Source organism: Lynx rufus, unplaced genomic scaffold (genome assembly GCF_022079265.1).
Source record: "Lynx rufus isolate CCGP_SWC_20201006 ecotype Redwood Valley unplaced genomic scaffold, mLynRuf1.p SCAF_7, whole genome shotgun sequence".
Taxonomy (NCBI): Eukaryota; Metazoa; Chordata; class Mammalia; order Carnivora; family Felidae; genus Lynx; species Lynx rufus.
In genome coordinates, this window is record NW_025814889.1 from 124,773,670 (window position 1) to 124,790,948 (window position 17,279).

The window sequence follows — 17,279 nt, forward strand, 5'->3', positions numbered from 1 at the left end:
ATTGAAAGGCAATAGGAAAAAAGAGAAGATCTTGCAAGCTTCTAGGGAGATGAAAAGAAGTTATGTATAATGAGATCAGCAGTGAGAAAAGCACCTGTTGTTCTTCTCATGGTAACAGAAGTTAAAAGGCACTGAAGCAAAGCCTTCCAAATTCTAAAAGAAATAATTTTATAGTCACTCAACCTATTCATGTAAAAGCATATTACAAATTGCAAAGGTTCTTAGGCACTCTCAGGCATCTATCAGAAGATGTGTTCATACAACATTAGAGAATCTAAAAAAAAGGGAAAGCCGGTGGAATTCAGGAAACAGGAAATCCGAAGGTTCTATTTATCAAGTCATATTAAAAGCGATCATGAGCTTACTGGTTTTAGGAAGATGAAATCCATATGAAGGCTTTCAGTTGCTTTTTGGAATGTTAACATATTTCATGTGCTTTTAGATTTGCATAGCTATGCTTTTACAGCATTCCGAGCATAAAAGAGATTACAAGAGGTTTCAACTCTTACCTGTAGCACAGCAGCAAATAAGTACACTACTATGAAGATGACAGTTAAGGACGTGTGACCACTTTTCATCAAATGAATAGTGTAGAGGAAAATTAAATGTCCGGGAATCACTAAAAGCAGTAAAACTTGAGCAGACTTATTATTCACTCCTGTAATAGAAAATATAAGAGTTAAAACAAAATCATATTTTGGTTAATAACAGGTCAGTTATTAACATTTAAGGACTACTTTCTACTTACTATACTGAATAGCACTGCATAAAATTCTGTTGCTGGGGCACCTGATTGGCTCAGCCAGTTAAGTGCCCAGCTCTCGATTTTGGCTCAGGTCATGATCTCATAGTGGGTCATGAGATCAAGCCCCACGTCGGCATCTCCTTACCCTCCCAACCCTCCCTCCCCCACTGGGCATGGAGCCTCTTTGAGATTCTCTTTCTCCCTGTCCCACTGCCCTTTCCCTGCCTATAAGCACCCATATGCACATGCAGCCATGCTCTTTCTCAAAATATAACAAATAAATCTACTCCTGAAATCATTGTTTCACTATATGCTAACTAATTTGGATGTAAATTTTAAATAAAAAAAATAATAAAAATATATATATATATAAAATAAAAAATTCTGTTGCTAGCAAAACATTTCAACTTTTCACAATTCACTTAATTCTTTGAAATTCTTACTGTATGTTATAGGCTAATTAAATGACAGGAAATTGATAAAAGCTTGCTATGAAGAACACTGGCCAGACTTTAATGTCTATCATACTAATAGAGGGAAGACAAAAGAAAACACGTAAAGTTCCTAAAGCATAGGAATGTTCTGGTTTCTTGGTTGTTTTTAAACGTTTATTCATTTTGAGAGAGAGTGAGCCAGCAAGCAGGGGAGGTGCAGAAAGAGGGAGAGAGGGAGAGAGGGAGAGAGAGAGAGAGAGAGAGAGAGAGAAACAGAGAGAGACAGAGACAGAGACAGAGACGGAGAGACTCCCAAGCAGGCTCTGCACTTAAACCACAGAGCGCGAAGCAGGGCTCAAACCCACAACCATGAGATCATGATCTGGGCCGAAAGCAAGAGTCAGATGCTTCACTGACGACAGCCACTCAGGGGCCCCAGGAATGTTTTAATTTTACTTTTCCTTTAGAGTTCTTTCACTGATATTTTACTGAGCATTTCTCATCCCCGTTCAAAAGTCAAGAATGACCTTTATTTTGATCAAAAAAGAAGTGACAGGAATTGTGAGATTTAATATAGTGGTCTTAGTTTTTTGGTACTCACTGCCCGGGTGACATAAACAGGACACTGTTCCTTGTGACAGAAGTTATCCCTCTCCTTCTCTTTGGGATCAAATGCTTACATTTAGAAAAGCCAAAAGGATTAATACAGTAAAGACAGTACATCCGTCTCTCTAGATCACCTAGATCTAGATAAGGTTCCTCTTTCTTGACTCATGAACAAGGTATCCCAGAGAAAAGAATGAAAGACAAAAAGTATACAAAGTTCCTCAGCAGCTGCAGACTTGATACAAATAACTTTTTGTTCACTGAGATTTAATGAACACAATCTATTCTACTTCCAATCTATTCAGGTCTCAGAAAAAAAAAAAAAGTCATGCAAAACTCTGACAAAATAAGTATTCAGCAACTGTTGCCTGCCTATGTGCTCAGAGCAGAATTATTCCTGATATAAGATGCAAAACTCCAAAGCACATACCTGGACCAAAAAAAGTTCTAAATGGGTAGTAACAACCTTTGGGTTCCTCAGGCAATTCTCCAGGAATGCTATGTAAGTGGAGGTAGGTAGAAATCCTGCTAGCCTGAATGGCCACCAAATTACCACCAATACCTGAAACATAAGGAAAAACAAAGCAGTTATCTTTCTATTTTAAGCAACTTGCATAAATTCAACCAAAGGCAGGCCTTCTTTGTGTTATGTGCTGGGCAATAAAACAAGCAAAAAGAATTTCTTCTGAAATGTTGACTTATTTAATGCTGAAGTGGATATTCCAAAGGCGTAAAGTCATTATTAGGAAAGACTCTTGCATTACTTTTTCAAATCTGCTCACCGACTGAAAGCAGACCAGACTACATAATTGTTTTAAATTACTACCACGGCCAAGGTATAAAGCTAGGTAGCAAGATATTTAATGCTTACCTCCTTAATGAAAGGAAAAATAAGCTTGATTTTTTTTTTTTTTTCAAATAGACAAGGCTTGGTACTTTTTTGCTCAGGTTCCTAAAGAAATTGGTAGAGGAGACTGAAAAAAATACTCCAGAAAGTAATCTTTTAACCTAGATTATTCTCTCAAATACTTTACAGACATGCCCTACAGGAAACATTAAAGGGATTTCTCTTGGCAAAAGGAACATAAATCCAGATGGAAATCTGGAACTACACAAAGGAAAGAAGGATGCTAGAAATGTAAAATATATCAGAAAATAGAAAAGATATTTTCTCATTTTTAATCTCTTCAAAAAACATCTGACCATTTAAAGCAAAAATAATAACAATGTATATACAAGGTTTGTAACAAAGTAGAATGTATGACAAAAAGAACACATAAGAAAGAAGAGTGAAAATCCAAGTATACTGATGCAAAGTTCTTATCCTTTATGTAAATGAACTAAATTATTATTTGACAGTGCACTGTGATAAGGATATACATTATAATACCTAGAGCAGTAGTTTGCAAAATATGGTCTGGGGTCTGAAGGAAGGTTAATTCTAGAAATTCTAACCCCTTGCTAGCACAAGTCCCAGAGGGAAAGATTCACAGTACACATTAGCATGATAAAGATCTTTAAGAAATCCTGTAGTGAAGAAATCTATTTGACCTAATGCTTCCCAAACTGAATGGACAACAAAAACTCACTTTTCAAGTTATACTTATTAATATCTCATAGAACTAGTATTCTTGTGATATATACGCACACACACATACACACATACTCAAAAGTTTATTCATTTATTTTGAGAGAGAGAGAGAAAGCACGAGTCAGGGAGGTGCAGAGAAGGAGAGAGAGAGAATCCCAAGCAGGCTCAACATGGTCAGCGTGGAGCCCAATGCAGAGCTCGAACCCACGAACTGTGAGATCATGACCTGAGCTGAAGTCGGACGCTTAACCGACTGAGCCAGCCAGGCGCCCCTGAAATATATTTTACAAAATGCTACTAAATGCTGGGAGATGTGTTAAAAGATGTCCTAAGCAAAATATCAACACTGATATGCCTTACTTTAAACAAAGTGTGTATTCTTGTATCTAATAAAACAGATAAATTTGCAATTATTTTGAGGGGGAAAAAATCACAGGCTTTGGAATCAAGCAGATCTGGGTCTAAATGCTGAGTTACCACTTACTAGATATGAGATGCTGGACAAATTACTTTCTTATTGGGAGGATTAAATGATACGAACGTGCATAAAGGACCTGCAAGTTACCCGGTACACAGTAGGTACTCACTAGTTAGTAAATGATGATGGTCATGATGATGGTCATGATACATAGGGGTCCTTTAAATAGCACATCCTCTAACACATTTAAAATGAAATTCAATTCTCAAAAGTTCCACTTTTTTGAGGACCATGGAATTAATCTTCTCTATCAATGTCTTTAAAGAGTGGAATTTAACATGAAGTGAGCTCCTTATGATACGCAGCTAAGAGATTTACTTACTGGGATACAAAAAAAAAAAAAAAAAGATTGTATTGCCGTGTAATATGATGGCTTCCAAGAAGAGCACTTCAATGAAGCTCTAAAATTATTTCTTTTGTAAAGTGAAATAACAGAAATACTGATTAAAGTGAAACAACAGAAATACTGATTAAAACCTTACTCATGACAGTATTGTTGTAATTTACATTTTTTCACTGAAATGTTGGACAATACAGCTCTAATGGCATTAGTGAGTAAAACTTATGCTAGTGACCTCATCAACTAATATTCACTGAATAGGATTGGAACAGGTGGAAGAAAAGCAATTCCAAGCAGTGGAAATTAGATCTTTGTGGGGCCCCCAAATAGGAATCCGGTTAGAAAGATAAAGGAAAAAGTTGTACGCAGCCAAGAGCATATAGAGGGCCTTGAAAAGCGAAGCAGAAGAATTCAAACTTGATTTGACAGGTAGGAGGAAACCACTGATAAGTTCATCATCTTAAGTCTGATGTAATAAAAACAATGTTTAAGGATGACTAGTCTGTTAGTGACATTTAATTGGCACTGAATAGGGAGTGGGTCAGGAAAGCTACTTTGTTACTTCAATGATGGCTGAAGTGAGATATCAGCAGACTACAATGCTGAGACTGTTGTTGTATAAGTAAGTGAAGAAGTGAATTATGTTAATGGGTGAATAGACAAGGTTTGGTCATGTCTATTCAAAGAGGATGAAGGGCCAGGTTGATGGTGCCATGATTTTAAGGGTGGATGATGGGGAGGAGTGTGGCACTAGGAAAATTGGGAAGGGGATCTAGAGGGGAAATTTCTTTCTTTTTTGTTTTTTAATGTTTATTCATTTTTGAGAGACAGAGAGACAGAGCATGAGTGGGGAAGGGGCAGAGAGAGAGACACACACAGAATCTGAAACAGGCTCCAGGCTCTGAGCTGTCAGCACAGAGCCCGACTTGGGGCTCGAACTCACAAGCTGTGAGATCATGACCTGAGCCAAAGTCAGACACTCAACCGACTGAGCCACCCAGGCACCCCAAGGGGAAATTTCTTTACAGACATTTTATAGCTACACAGAAATGTAAATGTTCAGTTGACATTTTAGATATGAAGTTAGATTTTGGAGAACTTGCCTTCATAGAACATATTTATTTTCTTACACATAAATATAAAAAGCAGTTTATATTAAATGTGTAGCATATCCTATGACAGGTTTTCTCTCAGGTAAAATTACTTTTTAAGTTATATTGGTGTAGGTTATACTAAAATCCAATTTAATGAGCCAGCCCAAAAGTCAGTATAGCTGGATTAAAATTATTTTATTAAATGGAATAGATACAAGAAACCCTGTGAACCTAAGTATTACAGTTCCCACTTTATAGGTAAGAAAAAAAAAACATAAGGCAGATTTTAAAGGGACCCACAGAGGAGTGATAGATGTTAATGGACTGCATTGACTTAAGCAATGCTTACACCTAGCTTACTCTAATTTATCCATAAAAATTGACAGAGGCAGCAACAAAACAGGACAGAGCACATAACCCAAAGCCAGTGATAATCCAGAACTGAAATGTCATATTTTGCTATGTTAACCTCAAAAATCAGGTATGCCTGATTCTCAAGCTAAGATCAAGTGGTAAGAGTAAAAAAACAGCTTTTTTCAAAAATGTGTTGTGCATACTGAGAACAGGGAACATCATTTCTACCCCCAGATACCACCCTGGGCTTGGAGAGAGAATGGAAGGGAAGGGAAGATACACCTCTTAAAATCTGAACCCTACGATTCTCCTTAGTGCCTAGGAGTATGTAATGATTTGTTGTCATCGTGAAACAGTGTATCTCATTCTTACCATTAATAACCGGTGTATAAACAACAATCCCCACCAAGTTTGGATCAGATACAGTTGTGTCCAGAATAAGGCCCCCAATGCTGGAAGAAAATCACACAGTTTAGGGAAGAGAAAAGAAAACACACTAATTTAAAGCTGCTCTTTACATACAAACACCTCTACTTTTAAAAGTAAACATTTCAGACATTTAAAAAACAATAAAAAGGAAAAATATTCAAAGTAAAAATCAATGTCAACAGTGAAATGCTGAAAATAAAACATGGCATGAGCAGTAGCCCTCTGTTTCCATTCTCATTCTGATCTCCAAGATGTGTTCCTTGTAAAAAGGAAAAGAACATAGGGGCACCTGGGTGGCTCAGTCGGTTAAGCGTCCGACTTCGGCTCAGGTCTAATCTCACTGTTGGTGAGTTCGAGCCCTACATCTGGCTCCGTGCTGATAGAGCCTGGAGCCCTCTTCAGATTGCGTCTCCCCCGTTCTCTCTGTGACCCTCTCCTGCTCACACACTGTCTCTGTCTCTCTCTCAAAAATAAATAAAAACATGAAAAAATAAAAAACATAAATAAAAAGGAAAAGAATATGCTTTAAGTGCTTTAAAATTTCTGGAAGGATATATAAGAAATTATTAGCAATGTCCATCTCTGGGTGGAGGGGCAGACAAAAGACTGATGATTATTTAATATCCTTCTGTATTTGTTAATTTTTTAAAACCATGTGTATTTATTGCTCTTATAATTTAAAAAATAGGTTTTTTTTTGTTTTGTTTTTTGTTTTGTTTTGTTTTTTTAAGTAAGCTCTAAAGCAAACACAGGGCTTTAACTCATGACTCTGACCCCATGATCAAGAGTTGCATGCCCTAGGGGCACCTGGTGGCTCAGTCGGTTAGGCATCCGACTTTGGGTCAGGTCATGATCTGGCAGTTCATGGGTTTGAGCCCTGCATCAGGCTCTGTGTTGACAGCTCAGAGCCTGGAGCCTGTTTTGGATTCTGTATCTCCCTCTCACTCTGTTCCTCCCCTGCTTGTACTCTGTCTCTCTCTCTCTATCAAAAATAAATAAACATTAAAAAAAATAGATTAAAAAAAAAAAAGAGTTGCATGCTCTACCAACTGAGCCAGTCAGGCGCCCCTAAAATCTAGTTTTTAAAAGAATATTTCTTCATTTATGAAATTAACAAAGCATTAAATGGATCATTTTTATGGTGTTAAAACTATATATATATACATATAAATAATCTTATCACTGGTAAATTGAAATAATGAGCTGTAGCATAGAAAGGGCTGATTTTCAGAATGGAGGTCTGGAAAAATAACATATAGCTAAGCTACATAGAAGCAGGCCTTCAACTTCAATGTCTCAATGGAGCTCCGAGGGTTTTTTTTAAGTTTCAAGGCCATTACTAATTGGTTAACTTCAGTTTCTTGGTCTAAGCCCTATAAAACATTAACAGTCCCAATACTCCATGGGGTCGTACTGCCTAAATTTTCGAGGAAAATGCAATCTACATCACACAAAAATAAACTACATGTTATCAGAGAATGGAATTGATTGTCAAAATATCAGATCAAAATATTCTTACCACTACTTGACAGCGAACATTAGGAATTTATTAAATCTTTATTAATTTTTTAGTAAAATAAATGAATTGTGACTTAATATGCCTAAATTACTAGAATTTCCCATTAAAAGTTACACTATAGGGGCACCTGGGTGGCTCAATTGGTTAAGCGTCTGACTCTTGTTTTCAGCTCAGGTCACGATCTCACGGTTTCGTGGGTTTGAGCCCCACATCAACACGTTGGGCTCTTTGCTGGAAGCACTGAGCCTGCTTGGGATTCTCTTTCCCTCTCTCTCTGCCCCTCCCCCACTTGTGCTATCTGTCTCTCTCAAAATAAATAAATAAACTAAAAAATTTTTTTTAAAAATTAAAGTTACACTGTAAAGTCCAAAAATAGTCATCCTTAGCAGTATTTTCATATTTTAAGCTCTAATTTAAAATATGTATATATTTCATAGAACTAGTTGTGTATTAAAGAATAAATCTCTGTGCCAAAACACATAGGTTCATGCTGCGACTGTAACATGAATATTTGCTAAAACACATTTTAAAATGTTTTTATGACCCAGATAACAAAATATAGAAAAATTAGAAAATACAAACAAAAAGAAGAAAATAAAAATCAACTATCATGACATCATTCAGAGTTATACTGTTAGTATGCTGGTAGCTAGACTCCCAGACATTTTTAAACACTTAGATTTTTAAAAATGAAAACCCACATTGCAAAAGTAGTTCTCTCTTCACTTTTATCAAATTTTGATTTTATCCAATAAACACATGTACATTATTTAAAAAGTGAGAGTGCCGCAAAGCCTATTACATAGCCCCTGGCCCCTGCCCCCAAAACCTGTTCTGCCCCAGTAAATTTTTTTTCAACTTCTGTAGCTGTTTCCTCTGGCATTTAATTCTGTATGTCCAGATAGCATGTTTATACTGTGATTTCTTGATTTTAATTTTAGACACTTACCTAATGACCTCCACTATGACGGATGAGGATTTAGTCTCACTTGCCCTTCTCTCTCCACCTAAGACCACTCATAAATCCCTTCCTCCCCGTATCCTGCCAACTTGGTTCTGTAGTTCTGGGTGGAGTATTTAGGGTTTACTTTATTGTGACAATGGAATCATTATTCACAGAAGGACCACCAAGTCTCATTGGATTTCCCCACTGTTACTTGTTGCTCTGTCCCATATTTTTCCTAATTTTTAAGGTACTTACTACTAATTCAGCCTCAAATTTCTAACAAAGTTAATGAAGTGCCTCTGAATAAGTCAAAGTCACCTGGCAACCAATCAATTCTGCTTTTTTTTTCTTAGAGACCTTCCTCCTTGAGCCCACTGTCCTCCTGCCAACCTGGACGGTTGCCTCTAGGCCTGATACACAGCTGTCAACCTGAACTTCAATCTCCCATGCTGGGTCTTTGAAAAAGTCCCAACATTTCATAGGACCCTATTGCCTGAAGCTTCCAGGAAAAAAGCAATCTACATCAGAGAAAAAAGAACCACAAGGTCTCATGGAATGGGTTTCCTCATGCCCATGTCATCTTCCTTGATATATTTCCTCATTTTGATAGACTGTATCTTCTACCAGCGTTCATATGAAAGGGCACATAGGAAGCAAAGATTTTGAGATCCTACATGACTGAATGGATGCCATTCTTCCATTTGGCTGATACTGCAACCATACTTTGTGTTCAAAATAATCTCCCTTCAGAACTTTCTTGAAGGAATCACTTCCGGTGTTGCTACTGGACATCATTCAGATTCCCAATGCTTTATATGTAACTTGTCTTTTCTCTCCAGGAGATTTTGGGATTTATAGTAAATTTATGATTTGGGGCCCTCCTCGTATTCACTATGCTTGGTACTCAGTGGGCCATTTCAATCTGGAGGCCTGTGGTCTTCAGTCCTGGGGAATTTTCTTGCAATATTTCTTCAAGAATCTCTTCTTATTGTTTACCTCCAGTTGCCCGCCTCTTTGTTTTCTGTTCTATTTTCCAGAACACTTCTTCAGCTCTGTCTTCTAACTTTTCTACTCAGTTTTTTGTTTGCTTATTTGTTTCTGCTCTTTATATATATTCTTCGTTCCCAAGAGCTCTTCCTGCTTTTCCAAATCCTCCTTATTAGAACATTCTGTTCTTACATTATGGATGCCATAGATTCTCTTATTGCTTTAAGGGCACTGATGAGAGTTTTTGAGGTCTTTCAACTATCCCTGCACTTTCTTTGAGTACCATTTTTCTGGTCTCTGTCTTTCATGTTAGAAGTCTTAATCAAATGTCTGGTGATCCTTTTACTGTCTGCTCCTCTGTAAAGGGCATTGCAGAGCACACTCGTCAGCAGGTGAGCCTCCTGAAGAATGGTCAGGTAGCTCTTTCACTCAAGGACCCACAAGGGTCAGTAACCGAGTTTTTCTCTGGCTCTCTGGCGCTGATGAGTTACCCCAGGAGGGAATTAGTCTAATTTTTTTGCCTGGGGGTATAGGCTTGACTACCAGCATTCCATGAGCAAAGAAAAAGAAGTGGGATAGGGTTTTCACTGCTGGGCATCTAGATTTTCACTTAATCCTACTTTCCATACAGTGCTTAATCCACACCCTCACTTGTGCAGGTGTTTCTTAATCCACAGCTTCTCTGATTTAGTCTCGCCAGAGTTAATTCTTGTCTTTTGCCAAGGTGGGAGGGGGCAGTCACTTGGGTGGTCAAGCTGGAGAAGGGCTTTGAGGGTCTAGTTGTTTCTCACATAAATTTTCAACCAATCTTCTCCATTTCAGCTTTGAGAAGTACTTAGTGCCTCCAATTTCTCCACGTTTCTGGGTTTCTGAGGCTTAGATCAGCTCGCTTCCTATGGGTGTCCCCTCACCCTGCTGGAGGTTAGGCTTTATCCTTTTCCATTCTGGTGGTTCAGCTAAAAGTCATCCATCTGATTCCTATTTTACTAATTTTGTTGAATCTCTCACCTGCTGTCCTCTCTGCTCCCCTTCTGCTTTTGTGGTTTTACAGCTTTTCTGTTCTATTACTGTCATTTTAGTAGTTTCAGGAAGGAAGACAGTAAATGCGTGTCAATATACCATGCTTAACAGGAAATTCATACCCTTTTCTAGCTGGCTCTTTTCACCAAAGGCATAATGAACATCTTTCCATGTTAACAGAAACGTTGCAGTGTTATTTTTAGCAGCGAATATTCCATTTCGTGACTATACCATAATTTATTTGATCACTACCTGGTTGCTGAGACCTCTACGGTGGTCTCTCTCTTCTTTTGTTATTAAAAGTTCCTCTGTGATGAGGACCCGTACAACTTAATCATTTGCAAATATCCTTAATTACATCCCTATGTTCTGCCAAAGTCCTAGAAGGAGAAGTAGTCAAATGGTATGTCCATTTCTAAGGCTGTCTGATACTTATGTGAGCAACTTACTATTAAAAATAAATAATGTCAGGCTAACACACACACACACACACACACACACACACACACACACACACACCACTAAACCTTACTCGTCAGTCTGGTAAGGATTTGACTGGAGAAAAGTTTGAAACTGGTAGCGAAATGAGGTATGTCTACTCATTCCAAGAACTCCTGTGACTAATAGCTCTATTACATGTGATAATAAAGATGTGAGTATATAAAATGACTGAACCAAGAAATGATGTTTTAATGTATACACAGATGCAGGCATATAGAACACACAGATAGATACACACACACACGCACACACATTTTAATACTAACCTACTTATAACCATAGCTGTTATGACAGGCTCCCAGCCTGAGTGGAGAACTGTCCTTGTGGCTGGATGTTTGGCAGCTATTATAATCCAGATAGGAGTTAGAGCCAAGAAAAAGACACCAACTAATGGAGAAATGTAGTAATACCTCTCTAAAATTAAAAAAGAGACAACATTTCAATCTCTCTTCTAACCATGGAGCAAATGTAGATATTAAAAGTAGAAGTTTCCCAGAAGATAGGATGTTATCCAACATATTCACATGCTATATTTTCTATAAACTTCAAACAAATTTAAAACAGTAGATAAGGTAAAAATATTAAATAATGTAACCAAAAACTAATACATTAATTCAACAAACATTTATGGAATTAGCTATCTGTGCTAGATGAGAACTGCAATAATAATGATAATAATAATAATAATAATAATAATAATAAACAGTAAGAACAAGAGTAAAAAAGCTAACATTTATTTGGCTTCTATTATTTACCAAGTACTGTGCTAAACACTTTCAACTCAACACATCAACTCATGTGACAATCCTCACAAATATGAGGTAGACACTGTCATTTCTATTTTATGAAGAAAACTGAAGCTTTGGACCTTAAGAACATGGCTAAGAGACAGCAAGAGTTGGGGGGAAATGGAATCTGACACCAAAGTTAGTACTCTTAACTCTCGAGTCAAATGGGATATTGTTTTGACCCACAAAGATCTTATAGTGCAAGCATTCCAAGGAGTATTGGCCAATCAATTGATAACAGATATCCCCATATTGAATAGTGTTCCAAGCTCCAAAATAAAATAGAAAAACTAAGTTTAATAAAGTTAAACACATTTTTTCACTGCTGCACTTCTCAGAACCCTTAATATTCTAAGACAGAATATAGTACACCATGTTAACCATAGGTTGGCCAGACCACCTAGTTTCACATCTAAGTGTGACAACTTACCTTGGACAAGAAATTTAATTTCTATAAACTTCAAATTCCTTATCTATAAAATGGCAACAATAATAGTACCTATTTCATGGGGTTATTGTGAGTCTTAAGAGAATTAGTACACGTAAGTACAATAGTGCCCAGGCACCTAGCTAATATTTATTGAACACTTACTATTGTCATAATTATCATGGCCATTATCATTAACATCTTGCTATTTGGAACACACTGAGATACCAGATTGCCAGGACTTTGTTACAACCCCTTTGTGGTAAACTGTTTTACTTGATCACAACTATTCACTGTCTCTCCATTCTTGTTATATTTTCCTATAAAATGAATATCCTTCTCTGTCTCATTGACTTTGAGCTTAGCTATTTGTCTTGCTTTGTGGACATGCTACATATCACCTCTGAACAAAATTTTAAGTGCTTTCAGAAATGAAAGAGGTAGATTGATAGATAGAGATGGGTAAATATGAACTGTTTTCAGACACCAGACACTAGACAACAGGCATTGGAAAACTGTGATCCCTAAGAGAAGGGAAAGAAATGAGATAAGCCCTATAACAGCCTCAGCTCTTTGACTTAAGGCACATTCCAGACCACAGCTCAGGAAGGGAAAACTCAAGCAGAGTGATGATAGGGCAGCAGGAATTTATAGGACAAAATACTAGAGAAGAGGAAGCTCTCGGAGAAAGAGCTTGTGAACTGAATACTAAGTCAAGCATGCATAGGGTGAACTCCACAAGGCCAGGCCAAGAATAATTGGGGAGTCGTAAACTGAAAAATTCCCAGAGTTTACAAAGGGCTGGAAGTCATTCAAGAGCTAATCTTGTAGAGAAGAGAGGCCTCTTTGAATACTGAGAAGATTTAGTAAAGACCTGAGAAGGGTCACATCTTAGTAGTAGGGCCAGCCCTAGCGTAAAGTCTACTCAAGATTCACTCCAATAAAGCTTGAAACCATGCCTTGTAAGGCTCAAGCTAATCCACAATTAACTGCCTACAAGAATAAAATTAAACACTCTGTAAAGAAAACCAAAACAATTGAGCACTTAATGGTATTACATCACAATGTGTAGCACCCAACCAAAAATTATTTTTCAGTGTTTGGAATAATATTTAGTCACATTTACAAACTTAAATACTCTGAGATACTCTGTTGTACTTAGACATTTCTCATGTCTCTCAAAAGTTTCCAAGTACTTATGACAATCTTTATAAACCTAGCAAATTAAATGTACAGATACAGAAAGTCTTTAAGTTTTCATAAATTTTTATATAATGCATACAAATTTGGGAACATTTATATTTAAAATCACAAGAATAAGTCAATTACTTAATTACAAATTTAAGACAGAATTAGAAGACTGATGTGTTTCTCTAATGGGTTAAGTTACAAGTATATTAAAAAATCCATGTTTTGCCTCTTCAGCATAAAACTGTTAATACCATGAGTCTGATTCTCAAATATTTTTATAGTCAATTCTAAATATCCTCAGGAATACAAGTTGCCTACCCCTTCTTAAAACAGTGACACCCCAAAACATTTTTGGTAATATCATTTTAGCTGACCAAGGTTTTACTATTATCGGAGATTTCAGCCAGGACGTTCCTGGATTCTTCTCAATGATTCTAATACTTATTGTGTATAGTAGAGGCCTCACCTTATACCTTAAAGACAGCCTTGAACTCACAGTCCTTGTAGCTTCTAGTCCTAGATTTCAGTTATATGTTACTAAATTTTTCTGGCATCTCACAAAATTCTTCAATCCTTATCCAGACTCTTATCTTTAATTGAACTTTGTATTTCCTCATCTTAAAATATTTAAAGATCTTCTTGCCTATGACTAAAGATGTTTGAACTAGATAGAAACTCAATTTTTTTTTTCCTAGCAGATAGGAACAAACAATTACTATAAATATTAAACTAATATCCAACCAAATTTTCTCATGGCTTTATCTAGATCACATCTTCAAAATAATTATGCTAACAAAATCCATTAAATATTTTCTCCCATTTACAGGGATATGACTAATGCTACACAGTGTCATCTTCTCCATGAATTTTTATAAAAGGTTGAAAAAAAAAAAACCTTTACTGAACGGATTCCCAGTTCTCCTTGTTAAAACATTAACAATGTTAATGTTAAACATTAATGTTATGTTAAATAACATCCCAATTAGGAGGCATTCTTACCTCTTAAAACAACTAAGGTTGCCAACAATCTCTTTATAGGATCAAGCAGAAAACTAAAGGCAAAATCCACTAAACACAAATGAAAAGAACTATTCTGCTAGGTCAGACCATCTTAGTACTTCATTTTTAGGTCAAAAAAGGAGCACTATGCTCAGCTTTTAATTTCTTCTCAACATTAAATCTTTGGAAGGACATCTGCTGTTGAAAGAGGCACCTACCAACTCAACCCCAGGGTCATTGCTTGAACTTTCAAAGTGGGCGGAAACTTCTCAGTAAATAAACTAAAAATAATGAGTGGACAGTTCCTCAGAAAGTTAAACAGTTATCATATGACCCAGCAATTCCACTGCTAGGTAACTACCAAAAGAACCGAAGACATATGTTCACACAAAAACCTGTACAAGAATGTTCACTTTTCATAATAGCCAAAAAGTGGAAGGAACCCAAATGTCCATGGAACGGTAAATGGATAAACAAAATGTGGTATATTTACACATGGAATATTATTCAGTACTGATTCATGCTACAACACAAGCGAAGCATACTCATTGAAAGAAGCTGGATATAAAAGGTCATCCGTTTTGGGGAAACGTCCAGAACAGGCAAGCAAGCAAACCCATAAGTAGATAGATTACTGGTCACAGGGGCTGGGGAGTGAGAGCTAACGGTTTCTTTATGAGGTGATGAAAATCTTCTGGAATAGAACATAGGTTCTATTAATAATAGGTTGTACAATCTTATGAATGTACTAAAAACCACTGAACTGCACACTTTTAAAAGGTGAATTAATTCAGTGTGGAATATAAATTGTATCTCAATTTTCAAAAATTCTAATAATGAAAAAAAAGGAGAGGCAACTACAGTCTTCAAAAATGTCAATGTCCTGGGGTGTCTAGGTAGCTCAGTCGGTTGAGCACTTGACTATTGATTTCAGGTTAGGTCATGATCTCAGGGTCATGGGATCAAACCCTGCGTCACCACTGGGTGTGGATCAAGCCTGCTTGGGATTCTCTCTCCCTTTCACTCTGCTCCTCCTCAGCTTGCAAATGTATGTGCTATCTCTCAAAAAAAAAAAAAAAAAGTCTCTGTCCTAAAGACAAAGAAAAAATATATACATACATATATATAAAAACATATAGAGAAATAGAGACAAAGAATAAAAAACAAAGTAAATGGGGTAAAATGTTAACATTAAGTGAATCTGAGTCCAGGGTATGCAAGATATTTAATACTATTTTAATTTTTGCAACTATTTTATAAGCTTAAAAAGTATCTCCAAGTATGAAGAAAATGTAAACATTAAAAAGGTGGGAAAGCCATGATAAAATAAAAATTACTAAAACTGATTTACTATAAATCATTACTATCTCAATTTCCTGAGAAACCTAACATGCCCATTCCCACCAAATTATGATTATATAGGACCTTCCTATCTTTTCCCTGGCTAACATCTAACCCAATCCTGATGGCTAAATATAAGAAAAGAGAAGTCTCTAAAACACTTCTCTTTGTGGGATATATTGGTGTTTTAAAGATGTCATAAAATTAAGGAATTATTTTCAGAAAACCATGAGTGACACAATTGGTGAGAAAAAATGGTCAGTTAAAAGCCAACTGTGAACTTCTGCATTAATACCAAAATCTAAAATAACATCTTCCTTCTATAGGAAATACATTTAAATAATCCTAGTCAAAATGATATTTTGTATTAATTTCTGGGTAGATCACAATGGGTGTTTTAGTTGGCTGAAATCCACATCCTAAACCTAGAACCTATGCATATTACCTTATAGGGCAAAAGAGGCTTTGCAGATGTGATTAAGTCAAGTGTTTTGAAATGCAGAAGTTAGTCTGGATTATTAGGGTGAACCCAAATGCCAGAAGATCAGAGACAAGCAAAGGAATTTCCCCCCAAAATCTCCAGAAGAAACCAGCCCTGCGGACACCTTGATTTTGGCCCTGTGCGAGTCACGTTAGACTGTTGGCCTCCAGAACTGTGAGAAAATTGATTTCTGTTATTTTAAGCCACAGAGTCGGCGGTAATTTGTTCCAGAAGCAATAGGAAATGAACACAGGTGTTCAGATAAAGCTCTGCAGAATTTGAAGCCCAATAAATGTCTGTGTGCATTAGTATTGACCCTGTGATATAAGTTGACCAGGGAAAAGTGGGATGAACACAGCTCAAGTGGTTCAAATTGCTGTAACACTGAAGTACCAACCATAACAGCCACCTTTTGGACTCATGGCTTTCACCTTTTATTAGACTGTTGGTGGCATTTTGCAACTACTGTTACGTAACTTCATTAATAACATCCATTATTCTTACCCTAAATTTTTTTGAAATATGTAACTGCTCTGAGTGACATTTTTATATGGCACCTGTTTCTGCGTGAGCAACAAAGCAATGGGCTCTGTAAGTTGCCGATTTTTAAAATGCCCTCTGTTATAACTATCAGAATTTTCTCACTAACTTGACCTTCCAGTGATCATTCTAAACCAAGACGGTGCTGAAAATACCTGAAGAAGAGTGACAGGCAAGACAGATTTAGATTCTACTCATATCACCACTCATAGCAAGGCCATGATATTCTAGAATGTCTTGTAAATAACTAGCTGGCATCCCTGTTAGCTTCCAGACTGAAGCAACCTGAGGCTGACTGTTATTGTCCTTATGGCCCCAACTAAGCCATCTTTTAAAAGTTAACCTCGAAGAATGAGAAATCAGTCAACATTGTGCTCAAATCTTGTCTAAAGAAGAAAAGTTGACAGTTTCTCAAATCAGTAAAATCACATACATAGAAGAATTAGATAGCCATGCAGGTATAAACAA

General features: G+C 36.7%; 1 protein-coding gene across 1 annotated transcript in view; it reads right to left on the reverse strand.

Annotated features, from left to right (window-relative positions):
• Positions 1-17,279, reverse strand: part of SLC41A2 (solute carrier family 41 member 2) — a 94,985-nt gene that overhangs the window by 35,797 nt on the left and 41,909 nt on the right. The window contains exons 6-9 of the mRNA XM_047067129.1: positions 11,311-11,458; positions 6,015-6,094; positions 2,216-2,347; positions 510-658 (exon numbers count right to left, since the gene is read on the reverse strand). Of these exons, the coding sequence (XP_046923085.1) occupies positions 510-658; positions 2,216-2,347; positions 6,015-6,094; positions 11,311-11,458 (509 nt within the window). The remainder of the gene's footprint in view (positions 1-509; positions 659-2,215; positions 2,348-6,014; positions 6,095-11,310; positions 11,459-17,279) is intronic.